The following is a 23,780-nucleotide window of genomic DNA, read 5'->3' on the forward strand; positions in this document are numbered from 1 at the left end:
GGCAGCAGCAGCAGCAGATGGTGGCCGTGACAAACAATGGGATTGCCTGGCAGCTACAAATGGATGGCAGAAATTCCTAGGGTGCCGGATTCTGAGACAGGCATGTATGTGGTTGTCGAAGATCTGATGGTGCTGAATACCCCCACTGCTGGACTTGGTGACTGTAGGCCCTTTACACTGATTAAAGTCTGAATAATTTAGCAAATATACATTCCATAAGTGTTCTGCAAAAATTTGTCCTTAACCAGTAATCAATCAAAATTGTCCTTTCGACATTGGAATCACAATTTGCAAGAAGAAATATAACCAACTGCAAAAGAATTAACATCAATCATCTTGCAGGTTTTTCATCAATAAATAGCAGAGACTTAGAGTTCTACAAACCACATCTGAAAGTAGAGTCAAGAAACAGACTTGCTTTGTGCCTAGATTTAAACCAAGCTCGTCCAAAACCTCCACATTGCTACCAATTTTTTGCTAAGCAGATGCAGAGCTGGCCAAGATCATACCCTGTCTCAGTCCATAATTGGCTTCCTCAGGAAACTTAAGTAAAAGGTCTGGTATCCAGTGAAGCTAGTATTGATGATGAACTAGACCCTGCTCAGGTTGAACAAATGGAAAGCTCCTACTGCTACGTGCCTGTTGCCGCTTCATAGAATTAAAATGGAAGGAACTAAAACGTTCTTAAGTATTTCCTGATCTCATACATAATGGAGGATATGGATATTAGATCCTTGTTAAGAGCAGGGCCTCCAGGAATCCGCTTTATGCAATCCGAGAGCCTAGTGTAGTAAAGCAGCAGCTGCGTCAATGCAGCTCTCAGAATGTCCATGCCACATAAGAAGTTACTGAATGAAGTGATGACGTCTTTATGCATGAGCTCTATCGCAGCTTTCCAACGACTGGCAAAGTCCTTAACCAGTGGTTCAACATCTGCAACAATGATTGGTTTGTCTGAACTGGAACTTGCATCCTCACCTGAATATTGTTCCTTAAATTAGCACGTTCATACTGAAATGCTAGAGTACAAAATCTGAAAAGGGTTTATGTTGCAATATTTACCTGCTCGAGTCTTTACAAATATTATTAGATCATTGAAGTGCTCCACAAGCAATTCCTCCTGCAAGCAAAAGAAAAAAGAGGGAATGATAGCCATCCAACAGTTTACAGCTTTCACTTTGTTTTCCTAGAATACCCACCTTTTCTTTCTTGTTACACAAGGTATGGATTCACATATACACACGGAGATTCTTCATCAATTTTGAAAGAAAAAATTGAAATTGTTTGACAATCTTTCAAATACAAATACATCTAGCCTAAATTTGTGCATTTATTTTGTAACCCCAATTAACTGAGACTTACAAATTTAACCAACATGTTGAATAACCGTTTTGCAAATTGGTTGCCTAAAAGAGAATCCAGAGACCATTAGTTCTGCAAAAAGGCTACCTTTCTTATAACAAGCTTGAAATACAGTAACTGGAAAAGAACATGTGAAAAGGAAATATAATCATTCAAACAATGATCTACCAAGCAAAGTTATTTGGAAAAAGTTGGGTTGTGAATACAGGTTCCAAATGTGCAGACAAAGCCTGTTCCATAAGCAACTCCTTTGTGCTCATTAGGAAGCTGATCGGATTTGCCAGTTAACATAAGAGTTAACCACTATACATTAAAAGGCAGTGAATCAGTCAAAACTTACCACAAATATAGCATTGTTACTCTTCAAAAGTTCTTCAAAGTGAAGTTGCGTCTTTCCACCTTCTGTACCCGCTTCCTGGAAGAAATAAAGATAACCAATTTTCCACTAAGGATGCACCGGGAAATGCCTCTAAAACATTGTTAAGAAAAAGGAGAATGCTGATTAAGCAAAATATTAGTCCAAGGGTGTGGAAATAATGTGAGCACAGACATCTACCTTTAAAACTGCTATTGTCATGTCATAGTTATTTATGAGAAATATGGTTTGCTGCTTTATTTTGGGAAACACTCTGGCAAGCTTAACCAGCAAATCATCAACAGCCATCCACAGTCTCTCTAAATTCAATTCAAGCTACCAACACCAAAAAAAGAAAAAAAATTACCACTGATAAAGACATGCAACAGGACCTCTTTGACTGACATTTCATTGACCGGTGTCACATGGATACAACTGCAGATATGAGGATACATCCCTTTTTATGCAGTTTCTAGTATGGCTTTTTAAAAGGGACAAGGAACAACAATCAAAATGGGGTGCCTGTGTGACATAGCCATTGAAAAATCCAGTATAAAATGAAACACCAATTCAAACTTGTAATGCACAGGCCATTTACATGGAACATGACCATAAGCAAGATAACTGACAAAATATCATAATATTACGAAAAAATTGTTATGGATAACCTGAGTAATTCATTTGCTTACCTGACCATCTCCATAATCAACATTAAGATGAATGAGAGATGCTGTGAACTCAGCATAACGTCTCATCACATAATGGGGATGGATGTCATCTTCCCACAAGGTCTTGACATTAGCATTGCGCACACTATTAAGATGCATGTCAAAGACCATTTTGAAACGAGGCCACAATGCAATGTTGACCTGCACACATACAATAAAAGTTACTCCAACAAAGTGAAGGGCACAATCAAAGTCAAGATGAAAATAGGGTGGTTTTGTAAACAAACAGTAAATCACCACATGAACTATATAAGTCAATAAAAGAAATTCTAAACACAAAACAGACACGTACCGTAACGCCCCAAAAAATTTAACCTTAATTATTGTTCAAATTTTGAAATTTCGAAGCCAATTTTTTTTATAAGTATAAATAAATCAAATCTTATAATGCGAAAACGATTTTAAAAAATGGTTAAGACTTTGGGCGAAGTTACACTAAAGATAACAATCAAATCAAAATGTATGGCATATACACATTTCGAACCACGTACAATATAAGACTGAAATATGAAGAGTTTTAATTTCATTTCAAATCAAAGTATAAAAACAACACTTCAGTCTCTACATTATCAAGTACTTAAACCGAAAAGATCATGAATACCAAGATCGCAAGGTAAAAGTGGACCCTCGAGGATGCAGCTCGACCGGCCCTTTGCTCCAACTACTCACTATACTTTACCTGCATTACCTGTCCCCTATAAAATGGGGTCAGACTCGCTAAAGTCTGGTAAAGCAACTCAAACTCAAACTTAAAGAAAAAATATCAAGCATTTAAAGGTAAAGACATGATATATTATTCATCAATCGTCAGGTGATAGACAAAGGAACATCTTATGAGTCATTCATTTCAAGCATTCGAACATAAAGCATTTCATTACTTAATATTCTAGTCAACATTAACTCATATAATAAAGCATAATCTATATGCATTCAATTCATACAAGTCATCGCATATATATATATATATATATATATATATATATATATATATATATATATATATAAGACATTCAGATCATTGCATCATTTTCATATGCATTCATAATTCTTATAAACAATAATTCAAATCACATTTGGCCATTCCAGCGTGAAACACACACACATACATTCTAAGTAATTTAGTTAGATATTTATGATACACATCAATTATGATACATGGGTGTGTGATATATTCACTCAGACAATCATAATGCAATGAAACTATGTATGTGTGATGTATTATTTGAAATGAAATGGGGATCTTCGAAACACGAGCTTTGATTAACAAGAGCAAGTGTCAAGAATGACACTAAAGCATAACCCTTAAAAAGGGTATAACTGGAAACAAAATAAAAATAAAAAATGTATTCTTTATTGATATGAAAAACCAATTGCTTAAGAAGCATTGGAGTAAAATACAAGAGGGGCTGCACCCCTTTATATACACAGCTGAAAGAGGACTCAATAGAGCTGTTGGGCACAGTCCAACAGCTCTATTTAGAGCTGTTGGAATGTGTCAGTCCAACAGCTCTATTAAGAGCTGTTGGACTGTGTCAGTCCAACAGCTCTATTGCTAGTCAAGTCTGGACAGGACTTGACTAGCAACAGTCATTCTAGTTCAAACTGAACTAGATGACATAAAAACAAAAAATAAAAATAAAGGAAAAAAATACAGAAAAGAAAGAAATTAAAAATGTATTTATATATATATATAATAATATAATATTATTATATATACATATATGTACAGTTTTACATTTTAACACTCCCCCTCAAACTTACGGTACAATGAGCGAAAGTTTGTCTAAGAGAAAGTGAAATCGGGGAGCAGCGAGAGGCTTTGTAAAGAAGTCTGCTAACTGATATTCTGAAGTGACATATGGCAGATCAATTATCCCGTGTAGATATTCCTCTCTGACGTAGTGACAATCCATTTCGATGTGTTTGGTGCGTTCGTGGAATGTTCTGTTACTGGCAATGTAGATCGCACTTTTGTTGTCACAACACATTTGTGAAGCCTTTGTTGCTTCAACTCCCATGTCAGCAAGCAGTCGTCGGAGCCAAACTACTTCCATGGTCGTGGTTGCCATGGCTCTGTATTCAGCTTCGGTGGATGAGAGAGATACCTTCTGCTGCTTTTTACACCTCCACGAGATTAATGATTCCCCTAAAAAGACACAAAAGCCAGTGGTTGAGTGTCTGTTATTGGGATCACCTCCCCAATCAGCATCAGTATATGCAATTAAATCAAGAGAAGAGGAGGAAGATAAGAAAAGTCCTCGTGAAAGAGAGGACTTGATGTATCTGATAATACGCATGACTGCTCCCATATGAACAGAAGTAGGAGCATGTTGAAATTGACTTGCTGTATGAACAGCATGTGCTATATCTGGTCTGGTAATGGATAGATAGGAAAGTGCCCCGACAAGCTGTCTGTAAGGAGTAGGGTCTGCAAGAAGTTCTCCATCATCAATCTTCATTTTAACATTAACAACTTCTGGAGTGTCAACTTTCTTATCATCAGTAATACCAGACCTGAAAACAATATCAAAAGCAAATTTAGTCTGAGATAATAAATATCCTCTAGGAGAATAAGCAACTTCAATGCCTAAAAAATATCTCAACAAGCCCAAATCAGTCATTTCAAAATGAGATTTAAGAAGTGTTTTGATTGTTGCAACTCCCTGTTTATCGCTTCCGGTGATGATCATATCATCCACATAGAGAAGAAGCACAATGATCCCTGCATCAGAATTCTTAATAAACAAAGCAGTGTCAGTTAAACAGAATTGAAAACCAATATCAATCATAACACGACTAAACCTATCATACCAAGCTTTTGGTGCTTGTTTAAGTCCATAAAGAGCTTTTTCTAAGCGAAGGACTTTACCCTTAGGAATACTTAGACCAGGAGGGGGTTCCATATATACTTCTTCAACTAGCTTTCCATTTAAAAAAGCATTTTTGACATCCATTTGAAAAATAGACCATTTTTTGATAGAAGCTAAGGCAATTAAGGTTCGGACAGTAGTCATACGAGCCACCGGAGCAAAGGTTTCTTCATAATCAATCCCATATTCTTGGGCATAACCTTTGGCTACTAAACGGGCTTTATATCTTTCAAGAGTACCATCACTCTTGGTTTTAATTTTATAAACCCATCGACATCCTATAGTTTTCTTCCCTGGAGGAAGATCTTGAATATTCCATGTAGAAGCCTTTTCAAGTGCATCTAATTCAGCTTTCATGGCTTCTATCCATTTGATATCATTTTTTGCTTGAAAATATGTGGATGGTTCTTCATATGAGTGAATTAATGCAATAACTGCCCTATATGTGGGTGAGAAAGACTCGTATGATACAAACTTTTCTGGAGGCCTCGAGATTCGGGATGATTGTCTAGTTGGAATGTTAGAATATTTCTCAAGTGCACATGGAGTATTAGACTCTTGTCGCCTGGAATATTGAATACTAGTATCTCTATGAACTTCTTCATTTTCAACATTAAGATCAATAATTCTGTGATCATCATCAAAGTTACAATCAAGGTCATATTCATCAGATGTTGATGTTAGATCTAGCAAAAAGGAGTACTCAGTGACGTCTTTTAATTTTCTAAAATCAAAGAAGCTCTCCTTTTCAAGAAAGGAAACATTTCTAGACACATATAGTTTATTATTTTTGAAGTCAAAACATCTATAACCTTTCTGGTTTTCAGCATATCCTAAAAAGGCACAGGGAATCGCACGAGGGGAAAGTTTATCATTTTTGTCAGTAAATATGAAACATTTGCACCCAAATATTCTTAATCTAGAGTAGTCTGGAGAAATGTTCATAAGTTTTTCAATGGGAGTGATATTTTGTAACGAAGAAGATGGCATCCTATTAATGAGATAGGTGGCAGTTAAGGCAGCTTCTGCCCAAAAGTCTTTAGGGACTTGATTTGCTATTAATAAAGTTCTAGTGGTTTCTATAATATGGCGATGTTTTCGTTCTGCCAGTCCATTTTGTTGAGGTGTATAAGGACAAGATCTTTGATGTGTGATGCCATGCAATTTAAGATAATTTTGAAAATCTGTGGATAAAAACTCTCCCCCTGAATCTGTGCGAAAAATAGTAATATCATTTTGAAACTTGTTTTTAACCATATTATGAAAAGTTTGAAAGTATGAAAATACTTCAGACTTATGTTTGAGAAAGTACATCCACGTATGTCGGGAGAAATCATCGACAAAAATAACATAGTAAACAAATCCTCCTTTAGAAATTACTGGTGCAGGACCCCAAACATCCGAGTGTATTAATTCAAGTGGTCTTGAAGAGAAAAAGGTTCTGTTCTGAAATGGTAATTTTTTCATTTTGCCGAGAATACAATCTTTACAATCAAATGATTCAGAGTTACAAAATTTCCCTAGATTTGGAAAATGTTGGATTTTGGCTATATGTGGGTGACCAAGTCTCTTATGCCACAGTTCCAACTCTATTTTTTGAATATTATAACAAAAAGCTTTCTTCGGCATTTCCAAAAAATCCATGTAATAGAGCCCTCCTTCTCTATGGCCTTCCCCAATCAGCTTGCCTGACTGGCGATCCTGTACCCAACAACCATGAGAAGAAAAAGAAATATTACACCCATAATCAGAAATTTGAGATACAGATAAAAGATTTAAATTTAATTTGGGAACATGTCTAATTTCTGGAATAAAAATTTTTTTTGTTTTATAAATTTTTTCAAAATTTCCTATTCCTTCTATTTCAAGAGAAGTCCCATCAGCAGTAAAGACCTTTGACACACTTGTTTTATTTTTAACACATTTGGATAGACTTTGATTATTTGGGGTCATATGAAAAGATGCACCAGAGTCAAGAAGCCAAGAAATTTTACCTAAATCAGAAAAAGATGAGGCTGCTGCGCCGGTTGAAGCTTCAGATGAGGAAGAGGCACCTTTGATGAGAGGCTGAAGAATCTCCATTAGTTGGGCCAGGGAAACTGGTGCATCCTGATCTTTAGGCTCCGATCCAGCAATTGCAGCTCTTTTTTCTCTCAGTTCCTTAAGTTTGGGACATTGTGGCCTGTAGTGTCCCGGTTCATGACAGTGATGACAAATAACTTTCTTCTTATCATAGTCACCATTTTGTCGGTTAAAGTGAGGAGGCCTATATGATCGAACATGATTCCCTGGTCTAGACACGGCTAAAACGGAATCATCTTCAATTTTTAAAGAACCTTTCCGGAGACGATTTTCTTCCATTGTTAACTCTTCAATAGTTTCAACAATAGAAGGAATTTTTCCCCTGTGAAGTAGGGCCGATTTAGTGGTTTCAAATTCCGGCCTTAATCCAGTGATAAACTGGTAAAAATGTTCAGCATCGAGTTGTTTCTGACGAAGCTCGATGTCTTCGGCACAATGCCACTTTGGTTCTAAAAGGGAAAGTTCTTCCCAAAGTTCGGACAACCCATTGTAATATTCACGAATAGTTTTGTCTCCTTGTGTCATCATTCGAACTTTTTCTTGGAGGTTGCACACGTGTGCAATATCTTTAAGGGAATACATATTCTTAAGGTATTCCCATGCCTTATCGGCATGATCAAATTTGGCAAGACTTGAGCATTTTTTTAATGTCAACGCTATTGATAAGCCATGACATTATCTTCGCATGAGATATTCTCCATTCTTTCCATTTCTTCTCGTATGAGGCAATAGCCTTGATTTTCTCTTCTTCCGATAGAGGGACCTCTTTATCTCCCTCCTTTTTAGTAAGAGATAGCTTAGGTTCCGAATCGGAACCATCCACAATCCCCCATAAGCCTTTTCCCCATATATGGTGCTTCATGATTGAAGCCCATGTTACATAGTTCGTATCGCTTAGTTTCATAGGCATGATGGTGACTTTATCATTGTCATCCATCGATTATAAGGAGAGAAAGAATAGGGATAGAAGAGAAACAAGAAGAAAAATGAGAAAGAAAGAAAAAAAAAAAAAACAATACAACAAGATGTGAAATCTTCTCCAATGAAGTGATAAAACACTTCTCTTCAAGTGGCGAACACTTTTGCAAACGGGCACGGAAACCGAGGCAGCTTTTCCTCAAGATTTAGTACTTCCGCGGCTCTGATACCATGAAATGAAATGGGGATCTTCGAAACACGAGCTTTGATTAACAAGAGCAAGTGTCAAGAATGACACTAAAGCATAACCCTTAAAAAGGGTATAACTGGAAACAAAATAAAAATAAAAAATGTATTCTTTATTGATATGAAAAACCAATTGCTTAAGAAGCATTGGAGTAAAATACAAGAGGGGCTGCACCCCTTTATATACACAGCTGAAAGAGGACTCAATAGAGCTGTTGGGCACAGTCCAACAACTCTATTTAGAGCTGTTGGAATGTGTCAGTCCAACAACTCTATTAAGAGCTGTTGGACTGTGTCAGTCCAACAGCTCTATTGCTAGTCAAGTCTGGACAGGACTTGACTAGCAACAGTCATTCTAGTTCAAACTGAACTAGATGACATAAAAACAAAAAATAAAAATAAAGGAAAAAAATACAGAAAAGAAAGAAATTAAAAATGTATTTATATATATATATAATAATATAATATTATTATATATACATATATGTACAGTTTTACATTTTAACATTATTCACCTAATAAGTCAAAACTAAACATTTGTAGGCATGTCACCTATACGCTAACATAAACATCACAGTCATAACCTCATATCAAGATCTAAAATCAATAAGGATCTGATTCTCACATCTGAGTTCAACATATAATCATGCTATAACAGAAAAACAAAATTTATAGATTCATAACAGGCTATCTCAATCAACTCAGAAGATCACCATAATTCATCATAATATTTTGTTTAATCATAATAAAGATTTACAAGATCTATGCCGGATCACCTGGTCTGGAAAATGTACAACCTCAGAAGGAGTTACCGCCCTACATGGATGGTTTGTCTGGTCTTGAACAATTCACTTCCTCACAGGAATATACCGTCTTTGCGGGCTACCCACTCTTGGACAATGCATTTCCTCACAAAGACTTATGGCACTAGCTGTATTACCTGATCTGGTCATACATACCCTCACAGAGAATCCTTTGGGAACAGTTCCTCAACGAGTACCATATCCAATGAAAACTATTGTGATACATGCATCAATACAATTGACCACTCTTAAGGTCGATAGCCACCAACACCGCACAAACATGTATACAATCAATATGCATCACATCATATATCACTTCATATAGCACTTAAATTATAAAATCACACATTTAACCAATAAGGTTCCATGAACTATAGTTCACTATTGAACATAAACATTTGTCGTATGCCTTCATAATTTTATATCACATGACATTTAAATCATATCATACATAAGCATATTATCCTACACACCATATCATCGCCACAAGAAACATTGCATTTTGTAAATTGAACCTCGAAGAATACGTAAACAAAATATGAGTTCTATGCATGCATACGTGAACATGCACATTTCATAATATGAAGCAACTAAACCTCAACATACATAACTCCTACATAGTTCGAGATTTGCACACACGGTAAAAGTCATATGCATTTTTCACCACATGAATCGATATATCACCTTAAATATAATTGTATAAGGGTAGGTCAAAATCGCATTGAGCATCCCACCGTACATCATACACATATATTTCTCAAGCAAACAAAACATACAAGTTCAAAACAATTTATAACATTCGCAGTATGCATCGAACACGACTTACACACATTCATAGTAATTATATGTGTACCATGTATTAATTCATACAAACATACAAAGCAACATAGTATGCACAAACAAAAGTATAATGACACGCATTGCGTACATATTATACATTCATAAGTGCACAGGCATTCAAACGCACACACAAGTGTACATGCAACAAACACACTCCATATTCCGCTAACTACAATTATGACAAGCATGAACTCCGAACTACAATCACAAGAATCTTAGATATCCACAACTAAGTGAAGTGTGTGGGCATAACCTGTATTTGCAATTCATTTAGATATTCAGTGCAACATCATGCTTACACAATTAATGTCTAATCATGCTCTCTATAAGTTCAGTTAAGGTATCTTACCCTAATAATGTGAAAAACAATTAATTGATACCCAAAAGATCGAGGGGTTTCGAAGTCCGCAAAGACCGCTACCCAAGCAATACAATGAACCCTTCGTATGCGATCGCAAAAGCCAAAAACTCAAAAAAAAATTTGTCAATTATAACAAGATTAGCCAAAAATAGCAAATTACCTTATAAACCATTACCATGAGCTACGTAACACACAAATACACTCCAATAATTTATAAACTCTATCAAAAATATATTTAAATATAATATATATAAATAGTGATTTATAGTTCAAAATAGTTCTATAAATGCAAATTATGCGCTGATTGGCTTGAATAAACAAATGAACATGTAATATATCAATAAATGAAATTCAAAAGCTAGAAAAATATTTTTTATTTAGAGAAAAAAATGAGTTCTTTATTTATTAATAATCCTTCAAAATTATGGGTTTTACACGTACAAGCAATAAAAACAGAGAAGATACCCCCCCCCCCCCTTTATATGTCAAAGAAGAATGAGAAGCAGCCCCAAAAAAGAAAAAGGGAACATAACCTCCAATATGATTAATGAAATAGAACCATATTGAGGTCCTAATTGTACGAATTTGGTATGACACCCTCCCAACATTGATTCACGTGTGTGTACACGGTATTTCACTACCTTTTATCCAAAGCTGCAAGAAGATGGTCAATCCATAATATTTTAAAGTGAGTGTTGTAATATCGCGTATTTTCACACTTAGTTAAATTAGAGATTTTCAAAATTTTGACTGTCTTGGAGAAAAATCGTTTGAGGCTCAATTTTTAGACCGATGTCTTTGAGTCTGGGCTTGGCCCAGGTCTCATCGACAAGGTCGTAATTAGCCAATCGAAGCGTGAAAAAGAATTTTATTTTCAACCTTTAAATTTAAGCAAAATTCGAGTTATTTTGAGGCAGAATTCGGAATTTGATATTAGTGTAATATGTCGTTGGATGCGTCTCAGAATTTTGAGCGCAATGATATTTTATTTTTCTCGATTTGGGCTACGATTGGTCCGAAAATCACATTTTTCTAAAAATTGAGCAGTTTGTCAAAATGGATCCGGAGTTGGATCGGGTTGGATTCAATGCCTATGATCCAAATTATTATGGATTTGGGTCTTATTTAATACCTAATTAAATCTGGATTTAATCCAGATCTCGATCTATTTTCGTTTTAGGTATGGGTTTGAATTTTTTGATCCGGATCCAAGGCTCACGTTTTTCCAGCTTTAAATTCAATATAAAGCTTTAATTTGGGGTTTAATAAGGTTAGGGAGCCTTCTAGGTTAATTTGGTTATTTTTGAAAGTTTTTAGATATTTTTAATTAATTAATATTTAATAATTAATTATATTATATTATTTCCAAATTTTGGTTTAGGGCTAATTAGGACTTCTTAAAAAAGAGTCTATACTTAACTAGAAAGAGCTAAGAGTTTTTAAGAAGGGACTTTAAAGAAATTTGGAAACTTTGAAAAAGTAAAAAAAATAGTTTTGGAAATTCTTACTATGATAAAGTTTACTTCAAGTGCATGGGCATAGATAAGATTTATGTGTGTTTTGCATGTACACAAATGCATGAATGCTCACTTGTCCAACTTAAAGATGATTCATGAATGGAAGCATGTTTATAAAATGGTCAAATAAAGGTACATACACATGAATACCGAGCACATGCACATGAAGGTGGTATATCATGCACAGGTTAAATTTGCATATATGAATGTGCATTTAGAAAGCATGTCATTTATTTCCTATATGACATGTTATGATTTTTGCATATGGTGCATCGATGATCGAAATGAATCATCGTAGGCAAGGTGGACCTCGAGCTGTGGTTTGCTCCTTTATTTATTTTAAATGCATCACAAAAATCACATTAATATTTTGCACTGCATTGCACTGTTCTATATGTTTCCAGAGTTCCATGATAACTCTCGCAGGGGTAAATACGAGTTGTTGTCTTTATTTGTATGCTGAATTGCAAATTAAAAAAATTGGATAATAATAATCTAATAAAAATAAAAGAATAGTATAATGTACTTTCTAAGATGTCTCGTCGGAAGTATGAGACTCTTGGAATTGCGGTTTTGGAAAAACCACGAAGATACAAGAACTCTGTGTGCATTGTTGTTGTCTTTAACCCGATATTGAGGTTCTTTCTCTTGGCCATAGTTGTAGGGAGTTTCTGTCACTTTGCCTGGGGGTGGTGTGTAGACACAGTTGTTTTGGTATACCAAAAAAAATGACACTTATGGATGGGTGGTCTCTAGTGTCCCCGACATTAGATGTGGGGTCTAATGTTCCAAAGGCTGTTTCGATCGAGGGCTAAGTTTGGAACCTAGTAATAAAATACAAATTGTTTGCTAAGCTACCCTGAAAACCTAACTTGACTTCGGGGATTTTACCTATTTGGTGTATCCGCGGGCAATGGTAATTAAAAAGAGAAACTTAAATTGTGTGCATTTAATAGGGACATGCATATGAAAAGAAAATTCTAATAAGAGGTAATAATTTACTCATGCATTGCACTGAAGCCATGCATATTTCAGATATGCATTAGGTCATGCATGTTTACATGTTCCCTTAACTGTTAAATGTTGGTGAATGTATGAAAGTGAAAATACACCACAAAAGATATCTCTCAACAAGTTCTCACAGATACACCATAAGAACCTCTATGGTTCACAAAGAGAACTCACAAACAAATACAACCCAAAAAGGGTATAAAAACATAAAATAAATAAGTTTCATGGTGGGATAAAATCCCATACAAGAATGCAATACAAAGGGAAATAGGAGGGATATATATAGGGAAGAGGAGAGGAGCCTCAAGGGAGTCATTGGACTCCCAACGACTCTATTAGAGATGTTGGGAATCCAACAGCTCCCATGGGGCTGCACCTTTTTTGACTAGTCAAAAAAGTACTTTTTGACTAGTCGAAAAGGGGAGGCTCTAAATATCCTAAAAGGAGACTGATTTAGTTCTTTCTAGTTATATTTCAACTAGAAAGAACTAAACTAAATACTAACTAAAAGAAAAATACATGAGGTCATGTGCCTATGAGATTACATATGAGATTACACATATATGAGATTACATATTTTAACACTCTCCCTCAAACTTACTGTTGGATAACCGAAAGTTTGCCTAAGAGAAAGTGAAATCTAGGAGCAGCGAGAGGCTTGGTGAAGAAGTCGGCCATCTGATATTCTGAAACAATATAGGGAAGATTAATGGTGTCGCGCAAGAATTCCTCGTGAACATAATGACAATCCATCTTTATATGTTTGGTGCGTTCGTGGAATGTCCGATTGCTTGCAATATAAATAGAGTTCTTGTTGTCACAACACATATTTGATGCTTTTGAACTTTCAACTCCCATATCGAAAAGAAGACGTCGAAGCCAAACTAATTCTATCGTGGTTGTAGCCATTGCCATATATTCAACTTCTGTTGATGAAAGGGAAACCTTTTGTTGCTTCTTGCATCTCCATGACACCAAGGATTCTCCCAAGAAGACACAAAACCATGTAGTTGAGTAGCAGTCATTTGGATCTCCACCCCAATCTGCATCAGTATAAGCAAGCAATTCTAAATTAGAAAAAGCAGATAAAAATAAACCTCGAGAAATAAAAATTTTAATGTATCTAATAATGCGCAAAACTACTCCCATATAAACAGGGGACGGGGCATGTTAAAATTGACTGGCTGTATGAACAACATGTGCAATGTCAGGTCTTGTGATGGATAAATATGATAGAGCTCCGACAAGTTGTCTATAGGGAGTTGGATTCTCGAGTGGTTCCCCATCATCAATCTTTATTTTGACATTTATAATTTAAGGGGTATCAACATGTCTCTCATCTGAAATACCTGACCTGACAACAATATCCAATGCAAATTTAGATTGAGTTAGAAAATACCCTCTAGGTGAGTAAGTAACTTCTATACCAAGAAAATATTTCAAGAAACCCAAATCACTCATTTCAAAGTGTGTTTTGAGAAATCTTTTAATGTCATATAGTCTCTGTTTATCACTTCCGGTGATGATCATGTCGTCAACATAGAGTAGAAGGATGATAATACCTGCATTAGAATTCTTAACAAATAAAGTTGTGTCACTAAGACAAAAACGAAAACCAAAATCAAGCATAACCTTACTAAACTTGTCGTACCAAGCTTTTGGAGCTTGTTTGAGACCATATAAAGCCTTGTTCAAACGAAGAATTTTCCCTTTAGGGACATTCATTCATGGTGGTGGGTCCATATATACTTCTTCAACTAAATTTTCATTTAGAAAAGCATTTTTAACATCCATTTGATAAATATGTCATCCTTTTATTGATGCAAGCGCTATTAAAATTCTAACAGTGGTCATTCTAGCTACTGGAGTAAAGGTCTCTTCATAGTCTATTTCATACTCTTGGGAGTATCCTTTTGCCACCAATCTGGCCTTGAATCTTTCAAGAGTGCCATTACTCTTAGTTTTCACCTTGTACACCCAACGACACCCAATAGGTTTCTTGTTGTTTGGAGGATGATCTTGAATGGACCAAGTATTTGCCTTTTCTAAGGCTTCTATTTCGACTTTCATAGCCTTGACCCATTCGGGTTTATTCTTGGCTATCTCATAACTAGGAGGTTCTTCGTAGGAATGAATTAAGGCAATAAAGGTTTGATGTTTTGGTGAAAAAGACTCATATGACACAAACTTTTCAGGAACCCTTGAGATCCTAGTGGATTTCCTAGATAAAGTCACGGGTTCTTGTTCCCTTATGTATTTATCCAGAGCGCACTGTCTTTCTAAGTTTCCTCGTCTAGAGTATTGAATACAATCCTGATTGTTGCTAACAGGATCATAATCAGTCACATCCGTCTGATAATCCAGATCAATTTCTCCTTCACTATCCCTTGGAACTAGATCCAACAAGAAAGAATATTCATCTATTTCAATAGAGTGTTTGTTTTAAAAAAAACTTTTAATGTCTAGAAAGGAATATTCTCCTCTGGCAAGATTGGCAGCAGCCAAAAGATGGGGCAACCAAGGGGAGGGCTTGATGCCTCTCCCTCCTGCCACTCTCGCCGAATGGAGGGCAGGCGCAGGTGATGTCTACCTCTTCTTTCTCTTTGTAAGGTGCCGACCCCCCCCCCCCCTATCTGTCTCTCTCCCTCTCGCTTGGTTTAGACGAATGGAGGGGCCGAACCACCTCCACCTGACACTTGCCCCCTTTTCTTCCTAGGGACGACAGCAACAACAGTGTTGTTGTTGTTGTTGTCGTTGGGTGGCTGGCTAACTCCACCTCCTCCTGCTGCCACCACCATTTTTTTTTGGCTGGCTAACGCAGCCACTGCCAGAGCCTAGTCGCCAATGTCTCTCCTCCCCTGCCTTTTGGCTGGAAGACAGGCGCCATCGTGCATGTTCCCTCGTTTTTCCCTTTTTGCAAGTCGGCAGTGGCCTGGCTGCCGACCCCCCGGTGTTGACTGCTGGCTGCGGCAGCCACTGCCTCCGACAATGGCCTGGCCGTCGGCTTCTCCTTTTTTGAATCGAGTTCAGCTCGGTTCCCTCAATATAAGGACCGAGCCTAAGCTCGATCCTGTCTCATTTGGGGGGCCAAACCCGACTCGGTGTAATAGCCCAACCCTATGTCCCTCTGTCCATTTTTCTAGCTAAGCTCAAACAGTAGCAACACTAGCATGGTCGAGCCGAGCAAAACTCAGCTATCACCGAGTGCAGCCCTGGTTGGTCCAGTGCCCCAAACCGACTCGTGCACACCATATATCAACTCAATTCCCTGCCGAACCAAACCCGACTTTTTATGCCTCGTTCTGCCCGGTTCGGCTTGCTAGCGAAGTCTGCTTGATTTCTTGTACCGAGCCGAGCTCGGTCTAGTCGACTCGAACTGGGTTCGGGTTTAACCCTTGCGACACAATCGTCGCCTCCTCCGCTAAAATAAAGTTTTAACATCATTCTTTATGCAACATAATAAAATCCTTTTTAGCGCTACATACCGGCACAACGGACGAGATGCGCTTACCGAAGCATGAGCCTTGAAGAACCCACACTTGGAATCGCCATAGATCTAAACCATCTCTGAGATAGAGAAAAGTTGCATACGAAAACAATGTTGGAATAGTTTCAATTTATTTATATTATATTTATGTTATATATATATATATATATATATATATATATGTTTTTAACTCAAAGACGTAGTTTTGCGTATTCTTGTCCATTTTAAATTATATTATTTACTTTTTCATTGCGCGGTCACCTTGATGGGCATGTAGGCATTAGTAGGGATGGATTTGAGAGTATCCATAGAGGCTATGGTATACGAGAAATAAACGAAAGTCGAGAAAGGATTATAGATTTTGGTTTGTCCTATGATATGATCTTAGCAAACACTTGGTTTAGGAAGAGGGAGTCTCACCTAGTAACATTTAAAAGTGGGGTTAATACGAGTCAGATAGATTTTTTCCTACTTAGAAAGAGAGATAGGGGTTGTTGCATCGATTGTAAGGTTATACCAGGAGAAAGTGTAGCTACACAACATAGAGTTTTAATTTTAGATCTTAGAATTAGACAATGCTGCAAAAGGGATAGACATAGGATAAATCTTAGAATTAAGTGGTGGGCACTTAAATGAGCTAAACAATGAATGTTTGTAGAGCAGGTAGTTAAAGAAGTTGATTGGTGTCTCGAGGAGAATTCAGAATCAATGTGGAATAAGATAACGGGTGGCATGAGAAAGGTGGCTAAGGAGGTATTGGGTGAGTCTAAAGGCGATGCACCGCTAGGTAAGGATACATCATGGTGGAACGAGGATGTCAAATTAGCTATTAAGGTTAAAAGAGAGTGTTATAGAAATCTAAGAGTCGTGATAATAAGAATTTGGAGAAGTATATAATAGCAAAGAAGGAAGCTAAAAAAGTAGTTCGGAACGCGAGGGATAAGGTATATAAGGAGGTTTATGACAAGTTGGATACCAAAGAAGGCGAGAAGGATATTTATAGGCTTGCAAAGATGAGAGATAGGAAATCGAGGGATCTGGGTATGGTTAGATGTATCAAAGATGAAACGTAAAGGGTTTTAGTCAAAGATGAAGAGATTAAGGAGAGATGAAAAGATTATTTTGATAAGCTATTTAATGAAAGTCATGCTCAGGATCTTGAAGACTTCTTCATTCCTTTTCATGAGATGAATCGTGACTTCATGCGCAAGATTCAAAAGAAAGAAATTGCAGAGGCTTTGAAAAAAATGAAATCAAGAAGGGCAGTTGGCCCAGATGGTAAACCTATTGAGGCTTGAAAATGCTTGGGAGAGAAAGGTTTAGAATGGTTGACAAATCTTTTTAACAAGATTTGGTGGACAAATAAGATGTCAAATGAGTGGAGGAAGAGTACTTTGGTGCCTCTATATAAGAATAAGGGTGATATACAAGATTGCACAAACTATCGTGGTATAAAACTCATGAGTCATACTATGAAACTTTGGGAGAGGGTGATTGAGTCTAGGTTGAGGAAGGTTGTCATGATATCGGAGAATCAATTTGGTTTTATGCCTGGAAGATCAACTATGGAAGCTATACATCTTCTTAGACAACTTATTGAGAGAAATAGAGAAAGGAACAAAGATTTGACAACTTATTGAGAGAAATAGAGAGAGGAACAAAGATTTGCATATGGTTTTTATTGATTTGGAGAAGGCACACGATAGAGTACCTAGGGACGTTCTCTGGTGGACAATGATGAAGAAAGGTGTTTCTCTCAAGTACATTAGTATAATTAAAGATATGTATGAAGGAGTAGTAACCAATGTTCGCACTTGTGGAGGGGTGATAACCAATTTTCCTATAACGGTTGGGTTACATCAAGGATCTGCTTTAATCCCTTTCCTATTTGCAATAGTGATAGATGAGCTTACGAGATCAGTTCAAGAAAATGTGTCGTGGTGTATGTTGATGATATTGTTTTGATTGATGAGTCTAGAGCTGGGGTTAATGCTAAGTTAGAATTATGGAGACAAACATTGGAAGCAAGAGGTTTTAAGTTGAGTAAGAGTAAGACAGAATACATGGAATGTCGGTTTAGTAAGCAACGAAGTAGTGATGCGAGTGTAGTGAAGCTTGGTGAGCAAGAAATACCAGTGGATGATTGTTTTTAATATTTGGGATCTATCATTCAAAAGTATGGAGAAATTGATGGAGATGTAAATCATAAGATAAAGGATGGGTGAATGAAATGGAAAAGTGCAACTGGAGTATTGTGCGATCGTAGAATGCCATTGCGGTTGAAGGGAAAGTTTTATAGGACGACTATTAAGCCTGCTTTACTATATGGTACGGAATGTTGGGTTGCCAAGAGACATCATATTCAAAAAATGAGTGTAGCTGAGATGCGTATGCTGAGGTGGATGTGTGAAAATACAATAAAAGATAAGATTCGAAACGATGAGATACGTAAGAAGGTAGGCGTTGCACCCATTGAAAATAAGATGAGAGAATCGTTTACGGTGGTTTGGACATATTCGGCGAAGGCCTAATGATGCTTCAGTTAGAAGGATGGAGAAACAGGAAAATATATTAGTTAAAAGAGGTCGGGGTAGGCCTAGGAAGACATGGATGGAGGTGATAGGAAAGGATATGAATGCTTTGAACCTCACCAAGGACATGGCATTGGATAGAAATGATTGGAGGATAAGGATTCATGTGGAAGACCGAGAATGATTTTTCTTTTTTGGTTCATATCGCCGACCCCAATTAACTCCGCCTGTGTATAACTGTTTAGTTATACACTGCCGATCCCAAGCCCGGATAAAGGAGGAGGGTTGCGGTAGGCCTGTGACAGCCAACATAAAAACTTAGTCATACCCTATGAAAATGAACCAATATGAGAATTTTGTTGGGGCGTTCCCTACTGAGCGACGCGCTGTACTCTCTAGGCCCGGAGGCAGTGATAAATGGGCAAGGGTTGCTAGGTCGTCGCCCAAAAGCGACGCGTCACACCGGCGCCCGGGTGTGGTGTCAAATAGGCAAGGGTTCCCTCACTTTGTTGGACGGGTGGGGGTAAAGAAGTTAGTCCAAGACCATAAAATTAGGTTAGCCACTTGGAACATAGGGTCTTTAACTTGTAAGTTGGTAGAGTTAGTAGATGTTATGTGTAGGAGAAAGATTGATATTTTATGTCTACAAGAGATCAAATGGGTAGGTGAGAAAGCAAAAGTGATAGAACCTTGGGGATATAAGATTTGGTATAGAGGAATAAATAGGAATAGGAATGGAGTAGGGATTGTTATGAGTCGTCAGTTTATAGACAATGTAGTTGAGGTCCGTAGGAAGGGTGATAGAATTTTACTTATTAAATTAGTAGTAGGTACGAATATTATTAATATTATTAGTGTTTATGCACCTCAAGTAGGTTTAGATGATTCCATTAAGCATCAATTTTGGGAAGATTTAGATGGAGTAGTACAAGGGATATCTTATGGAGAAAAGCTTTTCATCGGCGGTGACCTTAATGGACATGTAGAAGGGCAGTTGGCCCAGATGGTATACCTATCGAGGCTTGGAAATGCTTGGGAGAGAAAGGTTTAGAATGGTTGACAAATCTTTTTAACTTGATTTGGTGAACAAATAAAATGTCTAATGAGTGGAGGAAGAGTACTTTGGTGCCTTTATATAAGAATAAGGGTGATATACATGATTGCACTAACTATCGTGGTATAAAACTCATGAGTCATACTATGAAACTTTGGGAGAGGGTGATTGAGTCTAGGTTGAAGAAGGTTGTCATGATATCGGAGAATCAATTTGGTTTTATGCCTGGAAGATCAACTATGGAAGCTATACATCTTCTTAGACAACTTATTGAAAGATATAGAGAGAGGAACAAAGATTTGCATATGGTTTTTATTGATTTAGAGAAGGCATACAATAGAGTACCTAGGGACGTTCTCTGGTGGACAATGATGAAGAAAGGTGTTTCTCTCAAGTACATTAGTATAATTAAAGATATGTATGAAGGAGTAGTAACCAATGTCCGAACTTGTGGAGGGGTGACAACCAATTTTCCGATAACGGTTGGGTTACATCAAGGATCTGCTTTAAGCCCTTTTCTATGTGCGATAGTGATGGATGAGCTTACGAGATCAATTCAAGAAAATGTACCTTGGTGTATGTTGTTTGCTGATGATATTGTTTTGATTGATGAGTCTAGAGCTGAGGTTAATGCTAAGTTAGAATTATGGAGACAGACATTGGAAGTTAGAGGTTTTAAGTTGAGTAAGAGTAAGACTGAATATATGGAATGTCGGTTTAGTAAGCAACGAAGTAGTGATGGGAGTGTAGTGAAGCTTGGTGAGCAAGAAATACCGGTGAATGATTATTTCAAATATTTGGGATCCATCATTCAAAAGTATGGAGAAATTAATGGAGATGTAAATCATAGGATAAAGGTTGGGTGGATGAAATGGAAAAGTGCAACTGGAGTGTTGTGCGATCGTAGAATGCCATTGCGGTTGAAGGGAAAGTTTTATAGGATGACTATTAGACCCGCTTTACTATATGGTACGGAATGTTGGGCTGCCAAGAGACATCATATTCAAAAAATGAGTGTAGCTGAGATGCGGATGCTTAGATGGATGTGTGGAAATACAATAAAAGATAAGATTCGGAACGAGGAGATACGTAAGAAGGTAGGTGTTGCACCCATTGAAAATAAGATGCGAGAGAATCGTTTACGGTGGTTTGGACATATTCGGCGAAGGCCTAATGATGCTCCAGTTAGAAGGTTGGAGAAATGGGAAAATATATTAGTTAAAAGAGGTCAGGGTAGGCCTAGGAAGACTTGGATGGAGATGATAGGAAAGGATATGAATGCTTTGAACCTCACCGAGGACATGGCATTGGATAGAAATGATTGGAGGAAAAGGATTCATGTGGAAGACCCAAAATGAATTTCTTTTTTTGGTTCATATCGCTGACCCCAATTGTTTTGGGATGAAGGCGTTGTTGTTGTTGTTGTATCGCCGACCCCAATTGTTTTGGGATGAAGGCGTAGTTGTTGTTGTTGTTGTACTTTTTCATCGCGCTTTAATATTCATAGGTTCTAGTTTTCTGTAATTTATTTAGCTCGATATGTGGTTTTACACATCAAGCCATGCTTTATGTCATTTACTTTGTCGTCGTGTTATAATGTACATAGGCTCCTGCTTACGAAATTTACTTAGCTCGATGGGCAGTTTCGTACACTGGGCATCACTTACGCAATTTACTTAGCTCGACGTACGGTTTCGTACATCGGACATTGCTTACACAATTTATTTAGCTTGATGTGTGGTTTCACACATTAGGCCTTGTTTTATGTCATTTGCTTTTCCGCAGCACTATAATGTGCACAGACTTATGCTTTAATATATATATACATATTTAATATTATAAAGTACGCAGTTTTGCGTACTCTTACCTACTTTAGATTATGCTAGTATGTATTTAAAGACGCAGATTTGTGCATCCTTGCCGAAACTCGATTTTAAAATATTTCATATGTGAGATTTCAAGCTCGCATTATCCGATGTCTTGAAAAGCAAAACAAGTGTTTTGCATTTGCATATTCGTAACTGGGTTTTCTCTTAGAACCAACATAACAAAAAGGCTTCGACTACGTAGCCCTCAGTGGTACGTACGTTCGATCATTCTTTTCGGTATCCGAAATGACTCAGATATTCCCTTGCCTAAAGCACGGGATATTGAAAATTTCAAATAATGTCTGGGTTTCCTTTTGAGAAACCAATATCTTTTTTATCGTAGTGGTACTATAAGACATACATGACATGTTAGTACTACGATAATTAGACTGGAGGTTTATGGTAACTTCGTAGTGCGACAATGCACCGTGATTAAAAGAAAATCACATAAATGAAGATAATCGCATTCACAGGCAAGATGCTCGATTTGGTTTAAAAGACTAGAGCATATAGAATAGGTCATCAGTTAAAATAAAATCTGACATAATCATTTGTCTCTTTGATTCCGTCAAGAGAGAGGATGAGATGATAAAAAAACTTTGATGGACAAGTTGTTAACAACTACGCTCCTCGAGTAGTAATGACTCGGTGTACTTGATCATCGGAGTTAGGGGACTGGGCTACCAAATATTATCCTATGTGGTAAATCCCAATGACTTCTGCAAAAGTTCTGCTGCATCCCCCTGTAACAAGTGACATCTGAGGAATTCTCTTTGTATCCTTAGGAGCGGACTCAGCTATTTATCCGAGGTATCAAAATACATATAATAATAAACCTTCGGACAATTTCAGTTGTTTCTACATTAATCCTGTGCATACCCTCGGGTCAGTTAATTATCTAAATAAGATTACCATGCTTATTTTACTTATTCTGAAACTGCATATCGCGAAAGGAACAATGCATATGTTAATCATGTTTTGATTTTTTATATCTATGCATCTATCAGGCTTACATAAGTCTGACCTGTTTTATGCGATACAAGTGATGATTAGGTTGATGCGGTAGGCAATGGTGCGATGAGATCAAGATCTCACTCTTTCTTTGTTGTTTCAATCATGAACACGTTTTGTAATTTTGTATAAGAGTTTATTTTGAACTTCTTCTTGTTGTGTAAACTTTAATTATCAAAAACCTTTTTTTGAATATATGTGGTTTCAATAATTGTATGGAGATACAAATCCATTGTATAAAGGAAAGTTTGTCCGTAATGCGCCCAAGATCCGTTGACTTGTTCTTTCAAACACTATTTTCGACTAAACTATTATTTTAAACTCTGAAAAAAGGTTGATTGCAAAAGCTTCAAATTTTTCCTAAAAAAGTTTATAAGTTCAGGATTTTGAGGCATTACAACTATGACATAAAACAAAGAAAAAAATAATATTGACTGATTTGACATATAACAGAATATATATTGTAAATATTCATGTAACATGTTAACACTAACATCATAGTGATCAAAATTTCCAAGCTAAGGTTTCGTCCCCAGAATATTCTCATAATGCAGGTATTTTCTTTTTGTCTTTGGTAAAGCACAAACGGGAATCTTTAGGAATTCTTCATGTATGAAACCTTGTTTCACACTCCATTTATCCTGTCCTGCAGATAGTGAATAGGACAAACCTTGGGTTAATGTAGTCAAATATGAGGAATCCTCCATGTATTTTTAAGGAACATTGAACCTTGTTA

At 36.9% G+C, this 23,780-nt stretch overlaps 1 protein-coding gene across 1 annotated transcript in view; it reads right to left on the reverse strand.

Moving 5' to 3' along the window:
• Positions 1-227: 227 nt before the first annotated feature.
• LOC149819955 (vacuolar protein sorting-associated protein 52 A-like) overlaps positions 228-23,780 on the reverse strand; it is a 120,631-nt gene continuing 97,078 nt past the window's right edge. The window contains exons 18-22 of the mRNA XM_089983076.1: positions 2,407-2,586; positions 1,919-2,053; positions 1,703-1,777; positions 1,063-1,120; positions 228-978 (exon numbers count right to left, since the gene is read on the reverse strand). Of these exons, the coding sequence (XP_089839202.1) occupies positions 674-978; positions 1,063-1,120; positions 1,703-1,777; positions 1,919-2,053; positions 2,407-2,586 (753 nt within the window). The 3' untranslated portion in view covers positions 228-673. The remainder of the gene's footprint in view (positions 979-1,062; positions 1,121-1,702; positions 1,778-1,918; positions 2,054-2,406; positions 2,587-23,780) is intronic.

Source organism: Nuphar pumila, chromosome 12, assembly GCF_984573655.1.
Source record: "Nuphar pumila chromosome 12, dmNupPumi1.hap1.1, whole genome shotgun sequence".
NCBI classification, from domain to species: domain Eukaryota; kingdom Viridiplantae; phylum Streptophyta; class Magnoliopsida; order Nymphaeales; family Nymphaeaceae; genus Nuphar; species Nuphar pumila.